The sequence below is a fragment of the Mesocricetus auratus genome, unplaced genomic scaffold (assembly GCF_017639785.1).
Source record: "Mesocricetus auratus isolate SY011 unplaced genomic scaffold, BCM_Maur_2.0 Super-Scaffold_6731, whole genome shotgun sequence".
Classification (NCBI taxonomy): Eukaryota; Metazoa; Chordata; class Mammalia; order Rodentia; family Cricetidae; genus Mesocricetus; species Mesocricetus auratus.
The window spans coordinates 5,793,574-5,817,640 of NW_024429185.1; the positions used below are offsets into that span (position 1 = coordinate 5,793,574).

Here is a 24,067-nt window from a genome sequence, read left to right on the forward strand (position 1 = left end):
GTAACCTGATGCCATCCCATGAGGAGAGAATAAAAGCATTCATTTCTGCCAGGCTGCTCTCCAAAGGCAACACTGGAGAGCAACAGTTAGTAACTTGGCCCAGCTATGGTGGTGGAACCTCTAATAAAGTGAAATCCATCTTCCCCTGAAATTACATGCTGTGACACAACCATGTCAGTTTCCACAAAAGACTATATTTCAACGACTTCTTCCCAGAGTGGCTTTCTGTGGCTTACTGGCTTTAAAGCCAACTTAATAACTGTTTCTATACCTCAACCTATGGCCATAAATCCATGTGTTGCTGTCACACTTCTCCAGGTCAGGATCACCATTCCTTATGTCCTTCAACACAACATTGATTTTAGCCCAGAATCTTGATACAATGGCTTCTTGGGAGCACATGCATGCTTCCTCCTCAGGTCTCCTGATAGCTCTTTCAGGAGGGAGCTGTCTCTTTTAAATCCTGTGTAGAGTACTGTCAAATATTTGAAGTTTGGATGCTGGCGCTTCTCTTCCTCTCCATGTAACACGAATACTAAAAACCCAGAAACAGATATTGGGGTTCAATCTGAAAGATGAGAGAAGCAAAGCAGCCTCCCACTAGCTCTTTCATCTACTTCAGACTAAAAGGTGATCCGGCTAGCTCCACAAATCCTCAGAGACAATTGTTCTCCCTGTCTGGAAACTGCTCAGAGTGCAAAGCTAGCCACAAACCATAGAGGTGGGCAATGGTGATACACACCTTTTGTGTTTGCTTGTTTTTCGAGACAGCGTTTCTGGAACTCACTCTGTAGATCAGGCTGGTCTCGAATTCACAGAGATTGCCCACCTCTGCCTCCTGAGTGCTGGGATCAAAGGCATGGGCCACCACCACCTAGCGGTGATAGATATCTTTAATCCCAGCAACCACACTACTTAGCTATAGAAGCTAGGTGGTGGTTGTACACAGCTTTAATCCCAGGACTCAGGAGACAAAGGTAGACGGATCTCTCTTAGTTCAAGACCACACTGAGCTACACAAAATTGATCCAGTCTAAATGAAAACCAGCTCACACAAAGATCTCAGCACTTGGGATCCCACACCTTTACTTCCAGGATTTGAGAGGTATACAAGGAAGAAGTCAAGGGTCTCATGAGGCAATTGGTCCTTTCAGTCCGAGGTAGAGGTAAGAGCTAGTGGCTGACTGCTTTGCTTGCCTGACCCTCAGCTTGAGTCCCAATATCTGTCTCTAGGTTTATATTATTCGTGTTGCAACTCCACGTCTGTGAGATACCTAGAACCCTGGACAATAGATACTAAGCCATTAGCTGCAACAGAAAAAGTTTACCTCATTGATGGAGAAGGAGCAGAGTCCATTGAAAACTTATTGAGTGGAGTCTCCAGACTTGCCTGCTTTACGCAGTCCTTTCCAAAGTGTTTGCCTCCTACTTTCGCACACATCATTGTTTGGTGGCCTGATGAGTTTCACCAGGGTTGCTTGGAGGGGCACAGGTGGGCACTGTTTACAGGAGTGTGGGCAACTTACCAGTGTCTACACCAATGGTAAAGATCTCTTTTCCTCTCCCAGCAACCATGAGCTACATGTAAATCCTTGGAGAAGGGTCTGTGGGACTTCCTGAGTCTCTCCCACTCCTTGACAGGTTGTTAAGGAGCCTCACCACGAACAAGGTCTGGTGCCCATAGCACGACATAGCCTTTGCACACTATATTGCCTTCTGGGATAAAAGAATGCTTTAAGATTCATTCACTGCTTTGCGAAACATTTATCAAATATAATTTAGGCTGTGAAAAGGCTCTAGAACATAGACTAACAGTGATGCAATCAATGAGCTGGTAGACTCTTCAGCTGTGATTTGGCTTAATTGCATAGGAAGGAAAACAGGGGCTTGAAATCAAAGTGAAGAGTGGTCAGCCCGTAGTGGAGCTGTGACAGGCCCGCCCTTAGTTTCTCATGAGCTGTTACAAGTGAGCAGCAGACGGATCCAGGCTTTCGTCACAGGGACTCTCCTGGTCCCTCTCTCTCCCTCTCCCAAGGGAAGGGAATTCCTATGTTCTATGGGAACTACAAAGTTCATGGGGAAAAATAGCTATAAGGCTTTCAAACCTGTTTCCAGAATTGCTTCTGACAAATCTGTGTGTACATGCCTGTATGCATGTGTGTCTGTGTGAGTCTATGTATATGTGTCTGTGAGTACATGTGTGTGCACCTGTGTGCGCATGTGTGCATGCTTGTGTGTGCACATGGCCAGCTCTTTTTTTGTTGTTTTTTTGAGACAGGGTTTCTCTGTGGCTTTGGAGGCTGTCCTGGAACTCCCTCCGTAGACCAGGCTGGCCTGGAACTCACAGAGATCCACCTGCCTCTGCCTCCAGAGTGCTGGGATTAAAGGCGTGTGCCACCACCACCCATCTTCTATTTTTTTCTTAAGTTTTGTTGATTCAGCAAATTTGCTGGACATTTTCTCCCAAGGAAGAAACCGAACAGAAATGTGTTGCTCTGATTTTTTTCAGTCACTGCTTGGACAGCCTCTTGGCCACCCTGCAGCACTCCGAGCAGGAACTTTCTGGAGCAGCTTCATCCTTTAGAGCTACCCCTGTCCTCAGCCAGCCAGAGGCAGTGGGGCCAGTGAGCTTCTCTTCCCCTGTAGTTGGACTATGAATTCTAAGTGGTTCCAAGGCCTTGTCTCAACTTCCTGAGCCCTCTGCTGGCTCCGTGCCCAGGCCTGTGTAAGGGACCCACCTCACTTCTCCTTAGCACCGAACAGGAGCAGGCGCCAGACATGTAGCAGGCTTTTCCATGGCACCACTCAGAGCTCTCTGGGGTTGTTTTTGGTTGTGTGTGAGAGAGTGTGTGCATGTTTTCATGCCTACACCCTAAAAACATCCTGTCCAGAGGTGCCAAAAATCACAAGGCCCCAATTTGGGCTTAGCTTATTGTAATTCTTTTTGGTAAACACACACACACACACACACACACACACACACACACACACACACACTTGCATCTTGCCTGTTTGTTGGTGGGGGGGGCTCAATATTGAGCACCTAAGTGTGTGAACATCAGCTTTGTATACTCCCTCTGACAGCTTTTTCCTTGCAGGTCATAAAGAAGGAAACTGGATTTTGGCGGGACTTTGGATTTGGGATGACTTGTCAGTACCGTTCGGATTTCATCAACATAGGTAAGATAAAACTTCGAGTCTACTGCCACCTGGAGGCCACTGTCCTGCAGGCCTTGAGCAAGTTCCCCTGCCATGTCACCAAACAGTGCTGCCCCTCAGGTGGCAGGAGGCAGCTCTTGGGACCCTGTCATACACACTATCCCCCCTCAGGTGTACCCAGTAACACTCAGGGATTTGCAACGGCAGCGTTCAAGCACGATCTGTGGTGCCTCCTCCTCTGTGCGTTCTTGCTGTGGAGCCCACTCATAGGGACGTTGTGAGCCTCCAGGCATGAGGAGAAAGAGGGGAATCTGGGAAGTGCATATGCAAAGAAGACCCATGTTTCATTCTGGTGACCTTTATTTAAAGTCCCATATGTCACTTTAATCTCTGAGTAAGCAGTTGTGTCAACATGAACACATCTCTACACATCTGGACGCACAGATATGCGTGGACATGGAGATGCAGACATGCGTATACACAAGCGCTCAATGACAGATGTTTGAACACAGACACACATGCACACACAGAGACACACATGCACACATATCCACATAGATACAGAATGGCACATGTTTGAACACAGGCACACATGTACATACACAGACCTACAAGGATGCATAGCCACATAGATACAGAATGGCATGCTTGAACACAGGCATGCATACATTTACATATTCATATACTGAGGCACACATGAAAATGTACACAGGCATGTATAGACATGTATATACACATAGAAGGTTAAATGAATATATTTACAAATACCTACAAGTCTGCCTGCAGGGTTCCAGAATTCAGAACTGAAAGGTCAATGGGTTTCAGCAGAACAGACCAAAGCGCTCAGAGGCCAAGGAGCCTCCTGAAGCCTCACAGTAAGTGGAAGATTATACACGGCTAGGGCAAGAAGGAACAGGGCCAAACCTAACCTTGGCTTGGGCTCTGAAGAAGTCCCTATCTCTGGCAAATAATGGAGAGACTCTCCTCTCCAGGCCTCTCAGGTGCCTTGCCCTTCTCTCCTCCATGCCCCTCCCATCCTTCTCTCTTCCATGCCCCTCTCCCAGGTCTGAGCCTAAAGCTTCCCATTTTGAAAGCAGGTAGCAGAAGCAGGCTCAGGTATGTTTTGTTCCATAGAAATCACCAGATTAAAATGAAACTAATGTCACAGAGCTTGGATTTGTGTCCCTAGGGAGGCATCAGAATGCCAGAGTGCTGGGTCTTGAGTGGCAGCTACTCTGAAGATCAAACAGGTGTTCTTTCATATCTCAAGGGGACTCTGCATATCAGATTCCCAAAAATAATATTCAATTTTTAAAAATAATCCCCATTCCAAGAAACTGTTCGTTTCTTGCTTTGTGTGCAGAGGGAGATGGTATTATGGTGTGAGGACTCTCATATTTTTCACTTTTGGATTCATATTGCATTGGGTTCTCTGAAGAGAGATGTCACTATACTTTCAATGAGTGAGGTAGAGTTGTCACTATACTTTCAATGAGTGAGGTAGAGATGTCACTATACTTTCAATAAGTGGGATAGAGATGTCACTATACTTTCCATAAGTGGGGTAGAGTTGTCACTATACTTTCAATAAGTGGAGTACAATGAGATGTGGGGAGTGTTACTCCTCAGGGGCCACTGCCATGACCTCAGAGCTTCTCAGTCCTCTTGGATGCCATTTTTTTGAAACCGTGTCCTTATTTGCAAGTTTCTTGTGGCCTTGGTAATTAATAAGAGATGCTGGGGCCAATAATAAACTTTAGTTGATCAAGTCAAACTCTTAGTAAATTCTAGCTTGTTTGGTTATAACATCTGCTTCATTGAAGGATTAAAAAAAAACTTTTGGCAGGTACCATCACGTAGGCTCATTCCTGTAGTCCTTATATTTAAGAGGTAATGACAGTAGAAATGAAAATTCACGGCCAGCCTGGGCAATACAGCAAGATGCTGTCTCAGGAAAACAACTTGACAAGTTCAGTAACAACTTTGCTAGGAAAAATGGATCCAAACTCTGCCTGCCTGGCCTGTGATCAAACCAACACCACTGAGGATTGGTTAGTTGGCATTGATCAGAGCAGTGTATCTGGGGCCTGGGGGCAGGGATACAGAGGTCACATGAGAATGTTTGGGACAGGGTGCAGGGACAGAAGGAGTCACACCAAGACAGAAATACAGGGTTTCTGTTGCAACGTGTCAAGCCCAACAGGAGGGATGCTGTTGAAGCTCTTAACCCTGGCCCAAAGCTACTCATTAGTACTTCTGATGGCTCTTTCAAACAGTCCAATCTTAGAATCCGGTTCAGCATCCTGTTACTAAAGAAGTTTTCATGGTGCGCCATGAAGATTATTCCTGTTGGCCACACCCATCAAAGTCTCTTACCCAGATGGACAACTGGGAACTTGATGGATGGTGCTTCAAATGTCACCTCCCCTGAACACTTATTGTGTGTATGGGGACATGGAAGACAGAGTATAACCTCAAATATCATTCCTCGGATGTCATCCATGTTTTTGATTTGGAGACAGAGTTTCCCATTGGCCTGGAACTTGTCAAACCAGCTAGGTTGGTTGACCAGCGAGCCTCAGTTATCCACCTGTCTCTGCCACCCTGGAGCTGCAATTGCAAATGCATGCCACCATTTCAGGTATCTACTCTCGGGGTTTAAATTTTTTCATGCTATGTTCAGTGGGGATGAACCCAGTTTCTCATTCTTACAAAGCAAGTACTCCTATATGCCTCTTGATGAAAAGTCAATGGGAGCTGAGTGTGTGCCACACAATTCAATAGCATGTTCTGTTCCCACAGGTGGATTCGACCTAGACATCAAAGGCTGGGGTGGTGAAGATGTGCACCTGTATCGGAAGTATCTACATAGCAACCTCATAGTGGTCCGCACGCCTGTACGGGGACTATTCCACCTCTGGCATGAGAAGCACTGCATGGATGAACTGACCCCTGAGCAGTACAAGATGTGCATGCAATCCAAGGCCATGAATGAGGCATCCCATGGGCAGCTGGGGATGCTTGTCTTCCGGCATGAAATAGAGGCTCACCTTCGCAAACAGAAGCAGAAGGCAGTCAGTAAAAAGACCTGATCTCCCAGGTGCAGATTAGTGGAAACATTGAAGCTGTTTGCCTTAGGCACTTACTGAAAAAGTAGATGCAGCAAAGTATAGACTTCCACAAAGGGCAACAAAGAATCTGACGGATGAATAAAAGAGATGAAAGCAGAGAGTCTCCGGTTTCTGTTGACTCTGTGGATGGTGACAGTGACTGTATTTACAGGAAAATGATCTCTCTGTCCCTGCTCACTGAAATATTCACAACCTCAGACCAGCTTTGCAAAAAGTTCCCTAGAAGAGAACTTCTCTTCTTGGGAATGGTTCCATCAGAGAGCTTTGGTATTCAGGACTATCAAAGCTTCAGAAGGAGCAGAGGACTGTGAGAAATGTGGATCAGACATGAACACCCTCCAGGGGACAGTGAGCAAAATAAAAGGACCTGGAAACAAACTGTCAGTACTGTCATCCCCCAATATTAACCAAAAAACCCCTCTTTTCTGTTATCTTTTACAGAATATTCTAAAAATGTACTTTTTCTTGTATTATGTTTATTTAATTACCTATTTGCAAGCCTTAGTAGGAGCACATTGTAGTATATACACTTTTATGATTTTTAAGATTTATTTTTATCTTGTGTTGGTTTGTTTATTTGAAGAAAAAACACGGAGTCCAAACTAACTTTGAAATCGTGTCCTTCTGCCTCAACAGCCTGGGTGCTAAACTTACAGAAATGCACCACCACTGCTGGCAAGAAGGTACCTATAGAGGTATGTGACCAGAACCTTCAGCTGCAAGCTTCTGACAGCAAACCTGAGGACTTGCCAAACTCAGATAAAGATAAGGCTGTGTGGGGCTGCAGAGCAAAAGGTATATGGAAACTATTAGGACTGTTAGAAGAGGAATGACCAAACACTGGAGAAAGGAAAAGAAACTTTTGTCTTCACAAAAAAGGACACTAAGATTTAGTATCATTACTGGAGAATATACTTTCTCCTCTGGAGAAATGGGGACCACTTTCTTACCTGTTTGAATAAACCAAAGTTATGAACCAAACAATCGCTTTTCAAAGCAGGGTGCTTTTTCTGGTCTCTGGCTTCCATAAGAAGAAAATGCAGGAAAAATATACATCTATTTTGTGAAAGACCAGTCCATCAGTCCAGTGAGATGGAAGATTTTGCTACATTTTTCACTTACTCCTGGCTATGTGGAATCAACTCATTTTTCAAATAAGCAATGTTACCTGGTTGCCAAGAGGCTTCTGAAGCTTACATTTTCTTACAACTTCAAACTCTTTAAAAAAAATATGGGTAACATTGAGTGGTTTCTACATCCATGTGCAAATTATTTATTTATTAGCCAGCACCAGATGCATGAGCTAATTACCTCCTCTGTCTCCGTGCCTTGTTTGCCCACAGTGAATTCATTGTCTAAACGCTTCAAGAACACTCAAGCTGTGTGTTTAAAAAAAAGCATCATATTGATTTGTACTGGTAGTTTATAAAGTTTAATTAAAACATGTGACAAGAATGAAAGGTGGCATTGCACAGCTAATAAAATTTGAGAATTTCACTTCTTCCTGAAATAAGAATGCACTTGAGTTTGAGAAAATTCTTTTGTGCATATACCAGGGCTTCCCAGTGTTAGCCCTAATGACATTTGAGGCTTGGTCACTCCCTGGGGTAGAGGACTGTCCTGTAGAACATCCCTACAGTCCCTGTACACAGTGAATGCCTGGGGCATCTCCCAGTCCGTTTTTGATGACCAGGATGTCTCCAGTCAAATACTCAAGGAATGGGAGCATGCCCCCCTGACTGAGAACCACTGCGATAGAAGGAAGGTTTTGACATTTCATGCTAATTTTTAGTTAGATGAAACTGAAAAATGATTTCTGAAATCCCTCTCCATGCTGCCTTTGCAGTTTGCACATACTCTGTGATCGCAGAGCCTTCAGGGCACGTGGCTACTGTTCCTTATGGATGTGGGACTGACTGTTGCTGATATTCTCACAGGGTGGAGGCAGCTCTCAAACATTCCCCTGTCTCTTGCTGTTGCAGCCCCTGGATGACTCCAGGATGGTCAGAATTTGAACTTGTTCACAATGTATCCATTACAGATGCCCATGACACTGAAGAAGACTTTTGTTTCTTGAGACAAAGTCTCATTTTGTCAACCAGAATGGCCTGAAACTCACCCTCAGACTCTCCCGTGCCTAGGTTACAGTTGCGCACAAGCATACCTAGCTAAAAATTTATTTTTACGGTTGCTGAGAGGACTAGAAAAAAGCTTCAGTGGGTAAAGTGAGCTCAGGTCCCCTCTAGCCCAATACTGTGTCAAAGGAAACAGAGCTGGGAGTGTTCTGGAGGTCTGTGTCAAGCCAGCCGGGCTGAATCAGCAAGTTCCAGGTTCAGTGGAAATAAAGTGGAAAGCAATAGAAGAAGTTACCCAGTGTGTGCACACATGTTGAGGGCTCATAATGAAGCCCATTATTTTGTATGATAACTTGAAAAAAAAAACCTACTTTAAAAATTCACTGAGAGCGGCCGGACGGTGGTGGCGCACGCCTTTAATCCCAGCACTCAGGAGGCAGAGGCAGACATATCTCTGTGAGTTCGAGGCCGGGCTGGACCGATAGCCTCCAGAACAATACAGAGAAACCCTGTCTCGTAAAAACCAAAAAAAAAAAAAAAAAAAAGTCACTGAGAGCAACTGAAGAGGACAGGAAAACAGTTTCTTCCTCTTGAAGCTTAGCTTAGCTGCAGTTTCTGTTTGAAATGTCTCCTGAAGGCTCATCTGTTGAAGATGTGGCTGCCAGTGGATGGGGTCTTGGGGAGTGATTGGATCCCGGGGTCTCTGACTTCCTTAACGGATTTATTCCTCCAGGCATTCATTTGTATGACATTTGGTGGTGGTAGAAAGTCAGGAAGTGAGGACTTTGGTGGAGGAAGATGAGGAAGACTGGTCTTCTGGAATCTTCCTAGCTCTCTTTGCTTCCTGTCCACCTACAGGGAGCTCTAAACCCAGACTTATGTGAATGAAGGATGGGGAGGCTTCTCTAAACCTAAACAAGGGGCTGAAATTCAACCTTACACAGCAAAGGAAAGCAGAAATGAACCCGCACGGAAGGACTCAGGCACATTACCTCTTGCAAAGAAAGGGCACTACCAGATGCCTGGCTTATCAAAGGTCCCTTGTAGTTTCATGATACTTACTCTATTCCTTGTCCTTACTAAGTGGCTTAGTAAGCAGTCAGTTACCTTCTAATATGTGTGGGGTCCCAACCAAGTACTATGACTGGAGCTGCTGTGTAACAGCTCTGACCAGCTCTTCCCAAGTCTTTCTCTGATGATGACAGATTTGATCTTGAAAGGGAACTGGCACTTAACGCTACAGATCAGGCCCTCAACCTCTAACCACCACACCAATCTAGCCTTTTGTTAAATATTTGTCAACAGATAGTGATTCCAAGTGACATACTAATGTCCTTGTGCTGGATCTGTCCAGTCTTGTGCTTTCTAGCACACGGGACATAAACAAACAAACAAACACACACACACACACACACAGACAGAGAGACAGAGAGAGAGATAGAGAGACAGAGACAGAGAGACAGAGACAGAGACAGAGACAGAGAGAGAGAGAGAGAGAGAGAGAGAGAGAGAGAAGAGAGAGAAAGAGAGAGAAAGAGAGAGAGACCCTGGGTTTATAAGTATGGATATCTTTCCTTCTTCCACACTAAAAGTAGCTTCCAGAATTTTAACTCTTTGTTTCAGGAAAATCCCTCTATTATTTCATCCAATCATCCCAGGGCTTGGGCCCGTGTGGTAGTGTTACAACTTCTGCACTGAGACCACTGGGACCTAAGTTCTCATCCTTACACTCAGAACACACATGGTTTAAGATGAGTCATTCCATGTCTCTGTGTGCCCCAGTTTCTTACTTTAGGGCGATGAATACAATCACTTCTACAGCCTACAGTTGCTTTGTGGTTAGATGAGTTAATGCAGATACTTATGACCTGAGCAGCACATAGGATTTGTTTACACTGTCTCTGGACAGTGTTGAGCTTCCCAGTATGTCCCACACATCTTGGACATAAAATCAGGGGGCCACTGTGGGCCATCCATTTGAGATTATGAAGCCACTGTGAACCTTTGTCCTGTTTTGCTGTTCAGAAAAGTCTGTGAAAGAAAAGTTTCAATAGGAATATAAAGTACAATACATAGCTACCAACTTCAATTCCAATTCAGTGCTTAGTAATCTAGGGCTAATGAGACAGTTGGGCAAAAACTTTTACATTCAGAATAACTTCTAAGGCGATTAGTGTAGGAACTCCATTTTCCAGGTGCAGACAGTTGAGGCCAAGAACTGTGGAGAGATTGGCTCATAAACTGACTCCAAGCCTTCATGTCAACATTCCACCCTGAGGCAAGCTCCATGTGGTATGAGGCCCCAGGGGAAGACATTTGAGTCAGACGAGTCTAGACCTCAGCCCCCTTTGGTGCTGTTCCCACAGAAGAGACCCAGAGGAGTGCACCTTGTTGGCACAGCAGACCAGGAAGAGCTACCCAATCGAGCCACCTGCATCTCTCCGGCTGCTGACAGATGAGCTGGGCTGGCACTGTGTTTGAGTGTGGAGCCTTAGGACCAGGCTCTTAAGCAGGACCCCGAATGTTGGGGTTTAAAGATGCTCATGTGGAAGGTCAAATGGGGGCTCCTTGTGTTCCTGGGAGCTGCTGATGAGACAATGACCTTGGGCTTTGCTCCCCTGCGCATTGATGCCTGAGCTCCCTGTGGTTACATTCTGACTGGCTGTGTGTTATCATTCAAAGCTGTTTCTCTTGGCAAGACTCAGGCTTTGTTGTTGCTGCCAAAAAGTGATGGGGTCTCTGCCAGTTGTTTGGGGGATTTTTTCCCAGCACACAGAATATGTTATTTCCTGTCCATAGAAATATCTTTTTAAATGGTTCTGCTTTACTCAGCCTTTGAAGGTGCCCTCTGCAGAAGTCAATCCCAGCATCCCCTGGGACTTATCCGTTGGCAATGCTAGAAGGGGAAAGAGACCATGGGAGAGGTAATAGGAAGGGAGACCGTGGTGTCTCAGCCTGTGAGGGCAAGACACTATTAGAGAGAGAAGTCAGGCTCTACTCCTGCCTCCACTGTTTCCTCCACATTTATCAAGGGCCAGGATATATGTGTGTGTGTGTTTGTGTTTGTGTTTGTGTTTGTGTTTGTGTGTGTGTGTGTGTGTGTGTGTGTGTCTGTGTGTGTCTGTGTGTGTTGGGTGGCAGGAAAGACGATGCTCTGCCAGAAATAAGCAAATGTCTGTGAATCTGACATGGGTGGTTAGGAGAACTGAATTCATTCTTCTTCTGCAACCACACATTAGGTAGGAATGAGATATTCATAAGCTTCTGGTGGCTGCCTCTACCTCAGATCTTAGTCCTTTCAACTTCCAAATCTACCACCAATCTCAGCCTATCCATGCTGAAAACCTACAATAAGCATCCTTGTCCATCGAGGTCTTAAAGAAGCCATTTTAAATGCATTCAAATGTTTGAAACAAAGAGAAAACGAACAAAAAATAGAATATTGCCCAAATTATATTTAAACCAAACCTGAAGGATTTTTTTCAATTTCTCTTCTTTTATCCCCTGTAACTACTCTCATATAACATTGAGCCATATAAAGATGACACCCACTGTGTGTGTGTTTGGGGCGGGCTGTCAGGAATATCCAGAGTGGCCTGGGTGAGAAACTTGTGTAACAGTCTTTCACACCATTGAGAAAGACCCCCAAGGAGAAGATTGTGTTGCCACTTTGGTTGTGGCACAGTGTTGGGGCAGGGATCTTACTAGGATTTTGACTTCCTGGGAAGACTTGAAAATGAAACAACTTTTGCACTGAGGAAACCATACAACTGACTCAGGGAGACTCGTGCACTGGATCTAATCTGCACCAGTAGCACAGTGTGCAGTCTTGGCATGACCTGGCCTAACAAGGAGATAGGCAGAGTCCGTTGCAAATTCATAAGTCTCTTCACAAAGGAGGTGGTAACTTGGAGGTTATGATCAGGAATGTCTAGGCCACTGAGTCTATTTGGCAACTGCCAATTTAGGGAAAAAAGATGGCTACTGCCCACCTTTGGGTTGTCAAAATCACTAGGAAATATTCCTCCCTTCCCTTGCCACTTGAAATCCCAAGCTAACTGTTCCATCTCACTTTAGGTCAACTACCTAGTGCTCTGTATGGATCATTATATCCTCAACATTTTAAAAGTTTCCCTTGTCCCCTTCAAATATTTCCCCAAAATCCAGGAAAGTGGCCACTGGGATGCAGGACCCATTGGTTATATAAGCTGGGTTAATAAAGGAAAACTCACGGGGAGTGCTTGCACTTGCAAGAGCTCTTGCAATTCTGGACAATTAACATAACTCTTTTCTAATCTCCAGAACCCAGGTGACTTCACTAACTCATTTTAGAAGTTGAAGTTCATGCAGATTCAGCAATTTATTTCCTTTCTATGATTCCACAAAGATAATTGATGATACAGGCAGGACACAAACCCAAGCCTGCTGGACTTTTCTTTCTGCTATGTCAAGCTGCTTCATTATCCAATAATATATTTTATCATACATTAAAGGGAGAAATTTTTCATCACCTAAGTCCCTTGATAGTTTTCAATCTTGAGAAACATAAGTAAGCCTTTGCATAGAGAGACAAGTTACTCGCCACCCCCCAGACAAACTCGAAATTTAACTGTGGGGCCAATTGCAGTAGAGCATAGAATTAACATGGCAGTGTTACTTTGGAATAGTCACAGTAGAACATAGAATTAACATGGCAGTGTTACTGTGGAGTAGTCACAGTAGAACATAGAATTAACATGGCAGTGTTACTGTGGAGTGGCTGCAATATTCTGTACTTAAAACAGTGGAAGCCCCAAATTACAATACAGGCAGGGTCACACATATGTCTTAATTAAGAAGAAGCTTCCATTTATAGGTCTGTAGGTAAAGTCTATCGGGTATTTTCTTGATTGGTGATTGAAGTGGGGGGGCCCAAATCACTGTGATTCTGGCCAGGTCTGGGAAAAGGATCCTGGGAGGTATAAAAAAGGTAGCTGAAGCCGGGCAGTGGTGGCGCACGCCTTTAATCCCAGCACTCGGGAGGCAGAGGCAGGCGGATCTCTGTGAGTTCGAGGCTAGGCTGGACCGACAGCCTCCAAAATAATACAGAGAAACCCTGTCTTGTAAAACCAAAAAAAAAAAAAAAAAGAAAGAAAGAAAGAAAAAGAAAAAGAAGGTAGATGAATGGAAGCCTGAGAAGAAGCCAGTAAGTAGCGTTGCTCACTGCCAACTGCTTCAGTTCCTGCACTGACTTCCTTCAGTAACTGACTATGATTGGGATGTGTAAGCCAAGTGAATCCTTTTCTCCCCCAGGTTGCTTTCGGCCATGGTGTATATCATGAAAACAGACTAGAACAATGCTAGTCCATCAAAGAACATCTAAAGCAAAACCTTGGCTCAAGTAGGTAATTCTGGGTATAGATGCCCTGAGATATTTTGGGGGACATGTTCATGGCGTGCCTCTTTGTTTTGTTTTGTCTTAATTGTTCCTGTGTGCTTCCTTAGCCTACGTAATGTTTGATCTAGCTTGCCATAGTAATATAAAGGCCAGAAAATCAGAGATGACTGCCGCAGGTAGTTTCCTGAATCGTAATGATGGAAAGAAGAACCAAAGTGGACAAGGGCTGGCACTTGGCTCTAGCCCAAGACACTAGTGTCCATGGACATGAACCCCTGAGATTAGAAACCTCTACAACAGACCAAGAAACCTTGAGCAGAATGGTCAGGTATCTAGGCTTTTTGACATACAGAAGAGGAGGCCAGGGCCAGGGTTGGACTTCACCTCGGACCATACGTAGTATCAGACACGTCCATAACAGTGAGGATGAGCGCACAGGCTCCCTCAGCCCATTTAGTTGAAATTCCCAATTCTGCAAATCATTTTCCTGCCCTCAGAATTTCATTATTCCTCCTGGCCACTGTCTCACCAAACACTAGAACATTTACTCCTCTGTGTGTTAAACACAGATAAAACAGTACAGAGCTCAAATCGACTCCTCCTGCAATTATACTAGGTTAACTGGGTTGACTTCTTTCTTAATCTTCTTCCGATCACTTAACACAAATAGATGTATTTAGATTCAGCCATTCTTACTGCCTCCATAAGTATCTCAGCACCATCCCATGGGCTGGGATCCCAGACGGAATAAAATAAGAGAGAGTGTGCAGAACACCATTCATCTCTATCTACTTCCTAAATGTGGGTTCTGTGTGACCAGCTGTGGCAGGCTCCTGCCACCGTGGGTTTCCCATCAGATGAACTGCACTCTCACAGTATGAACCAAAATAAACCCTTCTTTCCTTAAGTTGCCGTTGTCAGGTACTTTTGTGGCTGAAATAAGAAACGTGACTAATGCAGATAGGTAAAGGGCCCATTCAAGAGGACCAGGAAAATAGTGGGAAGAGATGATAACACAGCGAAGATTCTGAGTAATCTCATGACTGTTGAGTCATAGACACAAAGCTAAAAGGTGGATCTTATAAAGATTAAACAGTACAAACCACATGGAATGTTTCAAGAAACAGTTGACTATAATCTGAATTTCAAAGTTTCTCATTGGAGTGCACATCAGCCTCTACATTGGCATATTGTGCATTTGACTGATGCACACAACAACAACTATAGAACCATTCTATTTTGGTTAAAAGACAAGTTAAAAGAAAGCTAGCACAGATAGGCTTAGCTGTGGGTAAAGTTCCTCCCTCCCAGGAAAAATGACAGTACATAACTCACAGACTCCTTGGTCACCCATCATCCCAAGGTTGGCCCCACCTCATTGATCTGAGCTAAGGATGGCTGGACATTTGAGTTAAGGATGACGCAGGGCCAGAGATTCCTGACTGAATAAATCTGTGTCCCCAACCTAGACAGCATTACTTGGAATGTTCTTCGCATCTCCAAGTTTTATTTCATTGTGAGGGTGCAGACTGTAACAAGAAACAAGTCCATGAAACGTGTGTGGCATCCGTGATTACACAAACTCTTACACTAGCTTTCTGAGAGTGCTGTAAAAAGTTACCAGATAGTCAGGGACTTTGACATGTATTATCTCACAGTTCTAAAGGCCAGAAGGCTGAAATAATGGCGCAAGCAAGAGAAGCAAGGCCACGTGTTTTTCTTCTAGAGTTTCAGGGAGAATCTACCCTGAGTACTCTTGTCTTCCACAGTTCTTGGCATCACTTGATCACAGCTACATCATCACTCATTCTGTTTCTGTGGTCTCTCAGCCTTCATCTTTCTGTGTGTCTATTTCTAAATCCCTCTTCCTTGTACAGATGCCAGTCTTTAGAGTCAGGGCTACCCTACTTATCTTAACCACAAAGACATGACTTTTATATCAGATCACACCCATGTACAGGGAGGTCAGTACTTCATGTATCTCTGGCTTGGGACACAATGCAACTCTCATTAGGTGGTATCCAAACCACTCACCCTGTTCTTCTCTTTGCAGCATGAATACATGACTCCTTACATAGCCATCACAGCATCTTTTACTCACAGATAAAGGTAAGGGAGGCAAAGAAAAATGAGGAACAAGCTATAAAATGTGGTTCCCTACTGTTACCATGTGTGTTGTTTTCCATTGTTGTTGTTTTGTACATGGTAAGTCTCTCATCCCAGGTGTTAAAACTTCTCTTTTAATTCCCAATTGGGACTTGCTTTTCTGTCTCCTAAATCCTGGCTCCAGCACATACAGAAATGGTTGTCTTTTGAGTGTACTCTCAGCCCAGAGAGAGAAGATGTTTTTTCCAGCACTCTAAAGCCAGGATGGAAGTTCATATAAGTAGGTAACTGAGACCTTTGATGGAATACAAAAGAGGGAGCATGTAGATCATAAACAGTTCACTCTTTTGTTTTTTTAAAGAGTAACATATTAACTGCTAAAAACACTTCAATTTACCCTTGTTATTTTATCTTATATACAACATGATGGTCATATCCTTCAAGGTCCTATGCTTCATAGTAGGATGTTGTTGAAATGGGTACGCTTCTCCCTTTTCCTTTCAGAATGAGGATGGGGAGAGGTCACATCCCCTTGACTTGAACTTCAGCGTTCATGCAGACTCGAGGTTTCAGTTCAGACCTCACAGGCATTGTTCACTGTTGGCTTCTCACAGAGTGATTTTGGCATCACGGGCAGCTGTCCACCTCAAAGGTGTCTGTCCAGAGGAAAACCTGGCTGAAGGCTGATCTTGACGAGAGCTGTCACTCAAAGAGCTCCAGGTAGTCAGGTAGCTTGTCTTGCTGACCACAGGGGTACATCAGGAGTTCCTTCCCCAGGGAAGTTATGGGCTCTTCCTGTCAATCAAAGCACAGGGTCATGTGGCAGCTGTGTGGTAGATGCCCTTAGTACCTCCTCGGGATAGCATTCCTCTACTCTAGGCTTGTGCAAACCTATATTGACTTATGACAATCTCAAAAGCGATTTTCCTCCCGGCAGCTTCCCTTTCCTGCTAGAGGCCAGGTTCTAGCATAGGACCAAGCACAGACGTGTCCAGTATGTGTGCATCTCCAGTATTCTCAGATCCAGTGGGATATCTCTGAATATGTCAGGGGACTATGATAAAGGACATAGAACTAAAAGTCTTCATTATTGGGGGATTATGTGCCACCGTCCCATTACCCTAGCCATGCCTACATCTATCGGGCAATAATTCCCAAGAAAACGCAAGCATATGAGTGCCTTCACCTTGTGATATTCCACCAAATCTGCCAGGGTGGCGTGCTGCAGCTGGTCCACACCCAGGAAGCTGTAAGAGTTGGCAGAGGCGTCTATGAGGAAGTGTTTGCAGCCCTCCTCAGACAGGTAGGACAGGGCATAGCCCTTGATCTTTTCACTGACTCGGATCAGAAAACTTCCCGGCACACCTGTGCTCAGAAGTTCATTTGCTTTCTTTAGTGTGAGAATCCCTGTGGGAAGGGAAAACAAAAAAGGCACTTTAGCAAAGTCCTGTGTTGCCCCTCACTGTATGAGAAGAGTCTGGTGGCAGGCAGAGCTATTCCATGTGTATTTTGAGGTCCTTGGGAATCAGTAAAACAAACAAACAAAACCCTTGGGATCTGGTAACTGAACAAACACAAAACAAACAGAGAGTCTTGTCAAGTTAACACAAGATAGGGTCACATTGGAAGAAGGACCCCTCAGTTGAAGAATTTCTATCATCAAGTTGGTCTGTGGGGACATTTTCATGAGTAACGACTGATGTGGGAGGGTCCAGCCCTTGCAAGTAGTCCTCAGTTATATACGAAAGCAAACTGAGCAAGCCAGTAAGCAGCATTGCTCCCTGGTGCCAAACTGAGGAAGCCGGTAAGCAGCATTGCTCGTTGGTCCCTGCTTCAGTTTCTGCTTCTAGATTCCTGCCATAAGTTCCTGCCTTGCCTTCCCTCAATGATGTATTACAATTTGGGAGTGCCAAGCTGGAATAAGCCTTCTTCCCTAAGTTGCTTTTGGTCAGGGTTTTAATCATAGCAACAAAGAAGCAAACTAGGACAGATAGTAAAAGAACTGTATTTACAATTAGCTTCACTTAGAGACCCATTTGGATTGACACAAGCTGTCTACCCCTTACGACAGTCTGGGATATTGTCTTGAGGGTGGTGCTGGAACTGGTCAGTTCCGAAGTGAACTTCAGATGCTCTTTTAGGGCCACCACTGTCTATCAGTGAGGACTCTGGTCTGGAAAGTGACCTGACTTGCTCTTAAACAGTATCTCTCAAACAGAATCACACAGGAGAAAAACCACACCTGTCGTGAAGTTAATGTGGTTTGCACAGAGGAGGAACTGAAGGGTAGAGACCCACCCTGAACTTGGGTAACGCCATCCCATTGGCTAGTAGATGAGAAGGAAAAGAGGAAAAACTCTAGCTAAGTGAGGGCTAGAATTCTCTTTTCTCCACTTCCTGATCCAATATGATGTGACTGGTTTCCCCCACATAGTTCCCATGCCAGTGTTTCCTGGTCCGAAATGATGTGAAGAGCCGACCGCCAGTGTTTCTCTGCCATGGGGCCAAATAAATCTCCCTCTTATGTTCTTACTGTCAGGCGTGTTCACAGTGATGTAAGAAGTAACTGGTACAGTTGTTGTGGGTGTGGGTGGTACTTCTTTTCACAGGGTAGAGGCCAGGGCTGCTATTTAATGTGCACAAAACAGTCAGGTACTGTAAAAAGTATCCAGCACAAGGCACCAATGGTGGGTGCTAAAGTTGAAACAGCCTGGTCTAGGAGGCCCTGCAAGTTAGTGATGGAACCAGGAGATACTCTGGTCTACTGAGTGCTGGGTACCAGTCCCAGGTCTTCTGAATTCTAATAAAACTAATCTTCTTTGTATGTATTCACTGGTCATTGAGAGGATGGAGCTTAACCTACTTATGTCATGTATGTATGCATGTATGTATGTATGTATGTATGTATGTATGTGTGTGGCTTTATGAGAGGTATAATTAAGATATCTCCTGAATTCCCACTCTCATTTCTCAGTTCATAGGGTTTGACTAATGTTCCAAAGTCCCCCGCTTAGTTCTATTGTAATTCTTGAAATGAATAGACAGCATTGTAAACACACAGAAACTAATCAACAACACGGCTTGCTGAATCACCCCGTGGGCTCTGATTTGGGAGGAAGGAGCAATGCTCTTTTCCATTTCACTCTGCTTTGCACCAGACAGAGCTCCTGGCTCCTCGTGTTCCACCCTTACTTTGCTGCTGATATTCACGTTCTGATTATTAAGGAAACAAACAGAAGCCTTCCTGGTTAAAAGCAAATGGGTTTTCATCACCTTTCTTATTGCTAGTAAATTTTTAGCTCATTAAGTAAGCCTCAGTCACCCAGAGCACAAGGTTAAAAAAAATCTATAAGTAGATCTTTAATAAGGGGAGGAAACTGAAAAGCCCCATCCCTCCCCCAAGACAAGGTCAACCCACCAACACTGTTGAGGAAGATGAAGACCCTGATCCTATACCAAAGCCCAGCATGAGCGCATGTGTCAATCACTGGCTCTGGAAAGTGCTGATAGGACATGGCATGTAAAAGGAGAGCAACCCAAGGCATCTCTCCCAGAGACCCCAGATCTATGGCTATGCCTCTCAGAAAGGTTGCTGATACGTGTCTACCATAAACACCCACCATAGTTGAAATATGAAATAGCCTCTTCCGCCCCACCCACACACCCCAGTTCATGTCTCAAATTCCTGGATGCTGGCGCCCTTTGGGGGGATTGTAAAACTTTGGGAGGTAGAGCCCAGCTGGAGGAAGTAACTGGAGGGATGTCACTAGGGTCTATGTCTCACGCTGCCCATTTGCTTCTTCTCTTCCTCTCTTTCCTGTCTACCATGAGACTAGATCTTCCCCCACATGCTGCTGTTACCAGGATGGTCTGCCTATGTTCACGGTGCCAAACAGCAACAGACTTGAACCCTCTAAGATGAGAAGTAAATATTACCTCCTCTCAGGTGTTCATTCAGGTGTCTTTGGTCACAGCAACACAAAGTATGAACATTCAACCTGTCAGTCATTTTTCTGCACTTGGTCTTGTGGCACATGGGCGACAGTGGCCCCACAGTTACTAAGTGAGCTTCTTGGTTCAGAAGCTCAAATGATGGCCCAGCAGACACAGGCTGCTTGCTTACACTGTCTCTTTTGCCTTCCTATGCATCTCTTGTTCCATGGACAAATTGTATAAAAGCCATAGTTTCAAGAAGGCCACGAGCAACCTCTCTTTATCAGGACTACCCCATGACAGAAGTTTGAAGACGCCCTATTAGATTTCCTAAGGAGGCAGGGCTATTTTTCACTGACACTGCAAATCTCCCTTTAGTACCAAGGACTTATTAAACTCCTGTCTGGAGGGAAAGCAGCATTAAGGAAAACAATTTCTTATTATACCAAAACCTACTGACAGACCAAGTCTTTAGTTCTAAGTGCCCTCAACAGAATGGGGAGATATGTACAGTCAATAACAAATGGGTGGTGTCCAGAAATATATGGATCACCTTAAAAGAAATTCTTCTGGAAACTTGCATGGAAACCTGAGCTATTCTTTTTCTAAAATCAGGTGATTTAATAAAAATAAATCAAAGTATCTACAAGTCTCCTGACCTCTGCAATCATCACCCATTACACACTATCTTAGCACTATGTAATCTCCTAAAACACCAAACACAATAAAACGATATTGCAGTAAATCCCAGACCATAACGCAATCTCCATGTATATCACAGGAGTGAGGACAAGCTCAAAGGTGAGGACCAAGCGCAAGAAGGTGTTTTTCTACTTGCTTACTCACGCAGTTCTCTTTCCTTAGCACACGCTCTTGCATTACATCTTTTAACCTACATAGGTTAATGTAGGTGTTTCTTCACAGAAGCCCTCAGGAGTCAAGGGCTGTGGGTACCTTTGAGGAGCCATGGCCATGGAAGATAAGAGTTTTGAGTATAAAGTCAAGTTCCAAAGTCAGGTATACTGATCAGTGCAGTGAGAGCAATGTCCTCATAGATTCTAAGAATTTTGAGAGGCATGACACTTCAGGGCTGCCTCTGGGAATCAGCAATCTTCACACACTGTAAAAAAAAAACCAAACCAATCTGAGGTCCTAGGAGGGGGCTCTGTGACGTCAGAAGAAGTAAATGGTGTATTTCTTTTAATTCTCTCATTTGTTGGTTTGATTATTGAGACAGCATCTCTCTACACAGCCTAGGCTGGCCTGGAACTCACCGAGATCTGTCTGCCTTTGCAGGCATTAAAGCATAGGCTACCATGCTTGGCTAGATTTCTTTTATTCAGTGAGTTTGATGGGATAGCTTTCTACCAGAAAAAATTACCCGTGTATTTTAAGAGTGGAATCTAGCTAGAAAGTAGCAGGCAAATGTGAGATGTCACTGCGTGAGGTCTCATGGGTAGCAACTGTCCCTAAAGAGTCAAGACACAGATGGAGCTGAAACATATATTCACAGCATACAGAAGGACATCACCCATCATCTCCAGCACCCACCCCTGGAAAAGACCTAGCCAACCAACTTCATCTAACCCCAACCCCTTTGTGAAGCCTGTAGTTTAAGAATTGATAGATAGAGTTAAGGGATATGAGTCTTTCTGTATAAAATGCCACCAGCTGTGCAGCTATACAACCTACTTCCCCTATCTGGAAAATATATGTTTGGGTTAAATGAAAGATTACCAAATACAGATACAATGTATTGCTTCGTTGAGCCCTTAAAGCAATACTCCAAAAGGGCAATATTACTACTCTGAAAGAAGCCTTAAGGGGATGGAGAGATAGCTCAGTAATTAAGAGCAGTTGCAAAGGACCCAAAGTTCCATTCCCAGTACAGGCATGGCTTGCAACCATCTGTAACTCCAAGCACCCATTTAACAATTCACAGTACCCTATAATTCCAGTCTGAGATCATCTAATTAATACTTTTTCCTGGTCTTCATAGGCACTAGGCATGTGTATTATACAAATGCATACATGCAGGCAAACATTCACATAGGTAAAATAAAAATGAGCAAATTATTTTTAAAACGTCTCCAACTGTGTTCACAGAGAATTAACATAGCACTTTAGGGTCCTTAAGAAGACCATAAGTGTGACACTGGCTCTAGGCATTGAGCCCATTGTCAAGCTCCTACCCACTCAACCAGGATACCTCTTCCCGTGATAGTACAATGTGCTTATCTTCTGTTTAAACTTCAAAGTGTTCTAAGTAAGGGGAGCTGGTACTATAATCATTCCATTTTGTAAACAAGCAAGCTAAGGGGAGGATGTCAATGCCAAGATTGCAAGATCAGAGTCTGTTCTGGGTCCTCAGCTCTGTGTTTTGCTTTTAAAGAATTATGCTCATGAAATTTTACAAATGTGTTATTTCACAAGGAAGTGCTCATAGCTACCATGAGCAACCTCCAGAAGATGCATTTCTCTTGAAACATTAGTTTCGTCAAGCTAGATGTGCAGACTCTACTAGGTTGCCGTTTCAGCTTAGGACTTGTGTTCTACATATTTCAGGCTACACTTGGGGCTGTCACAATGCTACAGGACATTGAAGCCATTGCAGAGCTTCCCAGAGCCAGACTGCAGGTTACCAGTTTCCTGATCTGTCCTCCCATGTTTACTTTCTTTCTTTGCCATCTGTGCTACAGTCCTGCATTTGGGCTTCCCAAAAAATATGGACAAAGAGAGGCTACTGGAAAACAATATTTGTAAAGGGACATGCCTCTGCTGGTATTCAAATGTTCCCCTCATAGTTACAGGACTAGTATTATTAACATTGCCCATTCTCATTTGCCCTCTTGATAGTGGCACTTATCACCTGGTGCCTACTGTCTGTGCACCTCACACAGTTCTGAGTACTCTACATCTGTTAAAAGATTTGGTCCTTAGTTATCCTGCACCATACAGAAAAATGACAGAAGCACAGAAGTCAGGCCACCTGGCCAAGGACACATGTCTTCAGGTGTGAAGCCTCACAGCCAACTCCGTATGTGGACATTTAACCACCACTTGTTTCTTTGGTTTTCTTTCCCTGGCATAAAAAAGTGGTGTCCAATGTCATATAGTTGTGACAGAAGACATTGGTAAGGACAAAAGTCATTATTTCTTCAATGCTTTAGCCTCTCCCTTCTGCACAGATCCTAAGTAAGAGCCCACAAAGCAGTGGCACTCACTCTTGCTCACCCACTCCACTGGCTACTGGCTTCTGGGTAACCTCACATCTCCAAAAGCATGATGGAAAACTCTAAAATGACATCCTGTATCATACATACAGTGCTTGCCTAACATGCTGGGTTCCATCTCTATGCAGGCACATGTGTGCGCATGCACACACACACACACACCTGGCATCCTGAACATTTTTTAACTCAAGTACATCATTTACAAAACATTAGTAATGGAGAATTTTTAAGTCCAGGGTCTTCTCTGTTCTCAACATTAATAGAAATCACAGTGACACCTTTGCAGAAAGTTCCTGGCACTGAGACATTGGTAAGAAAGATCAGAGTATTCCAGAAAAGAACAGCAGCGCACGGCATTCTCTGCAGAAGAACTAAAACATCCCAGAATGAACCTGTGTAGCTTTGGCCCCTTCCTGTTTCATCTTCTCCAATTTTTTTTAAAAATCTGAATGAATCCAAGGTATATAGCAATGGAGAAATGTAACAATAATTATGAAAAGTGCTTTGATGCCACCAGCATAAGTTTACGTGCTAAACATAGCCCTGAACAAAAATTCAATAAATGCCCTGGGAAAATGATCGAAACTTCCGAAGAATTGTTTAGAGCAAACACTCACCCAACAAATACACGGGGGGCTGCGATCACTGCACATAAGGGGAAACACAATCATTACAATTCCACGGTGGAGCCGCAAGACAGAAGGAAATGAGATCAGGCGACATCAAGCACTGGCAAGTAGAGAGAAAAGCAGAAAGTCGGGCACGGAGACAGGAGTATACACTGGAGTACTCACACCACGGCATTCACCAGTCAGCCCTCAGTATGGACTGGGTGTGCCTCATTCAACACACTTATCCACAACTGTTTCAGGCTTGGGAGCTTTCAAACGTATTTCAGCAGACCTATAAATTGAGCATTGAGGATCAAAAAATGTAGGACATGAAACATTCTAAAATCTAAAATATTTGAACAACATGTTAGTGCAAGTTCTGGAGCGTTTCTGTTTTTGGCCATTTGGATTAAGAATGTTCAACATGCATATTTAAAGATAC

General features: G+C 44.1%; 2 protein-coding genes across 9 annotated transcripts in view; one reads left to right on the top strand and one right to left on the bottom strand.

Annotated features, from left to right (window-relative positions):
- Nucleotides 1–7,806, top strand: part of Csgalnact1 (chondroitin sulfate N-acetylgalactosaminyltransferase 1) — a 340,304-nt gene extending 332,498 nt beyond the window's left edge. For all 8 annotated transcript variants that reach the window (XM_021230186.2, XM_013117195.3, XM_013117196.3 and 5 more), the window contains 2 exons: nucleotides 3,099–3,180; nucleotides 5,962–7,806. In XM_021230186.2, the coding sequence (XP_021085845.1) occupies nucleotides 3,099–3,180; nucleotides 5,962–6,251 (372 nt within the window). In that variant the 3' untranslated portion in view covers nucleotides 6,252–7,806. The remainder of the gene's footprint in view (nucleotides 1–3,098; nucleotides 3,181–5,961) is intronic.
- Nucleotides 7,807–14,856: 7,050 nt separating this feature from the next.
- Sh2d4a (SH2 domain containing 4A) overlaps nucleotides 14,857–24,067 on the bottom strand; it is a 60,007-nt gene continuing 50,796 nt past the window's right edge. Inside the window, 2 exon segments of the mRNA XM_040742208.1 lie at nucleotides 14,857–16,643; nucleotides 17,035–17,255. Of these exon segments, the coding sequence (XP_040598142.1) occupies nucleotides 16,551–16,643; nucleotides 17,035–17,255 (314 nt within the window). The 3' untranslated portion in view covers nucleotides 14,857–16,550.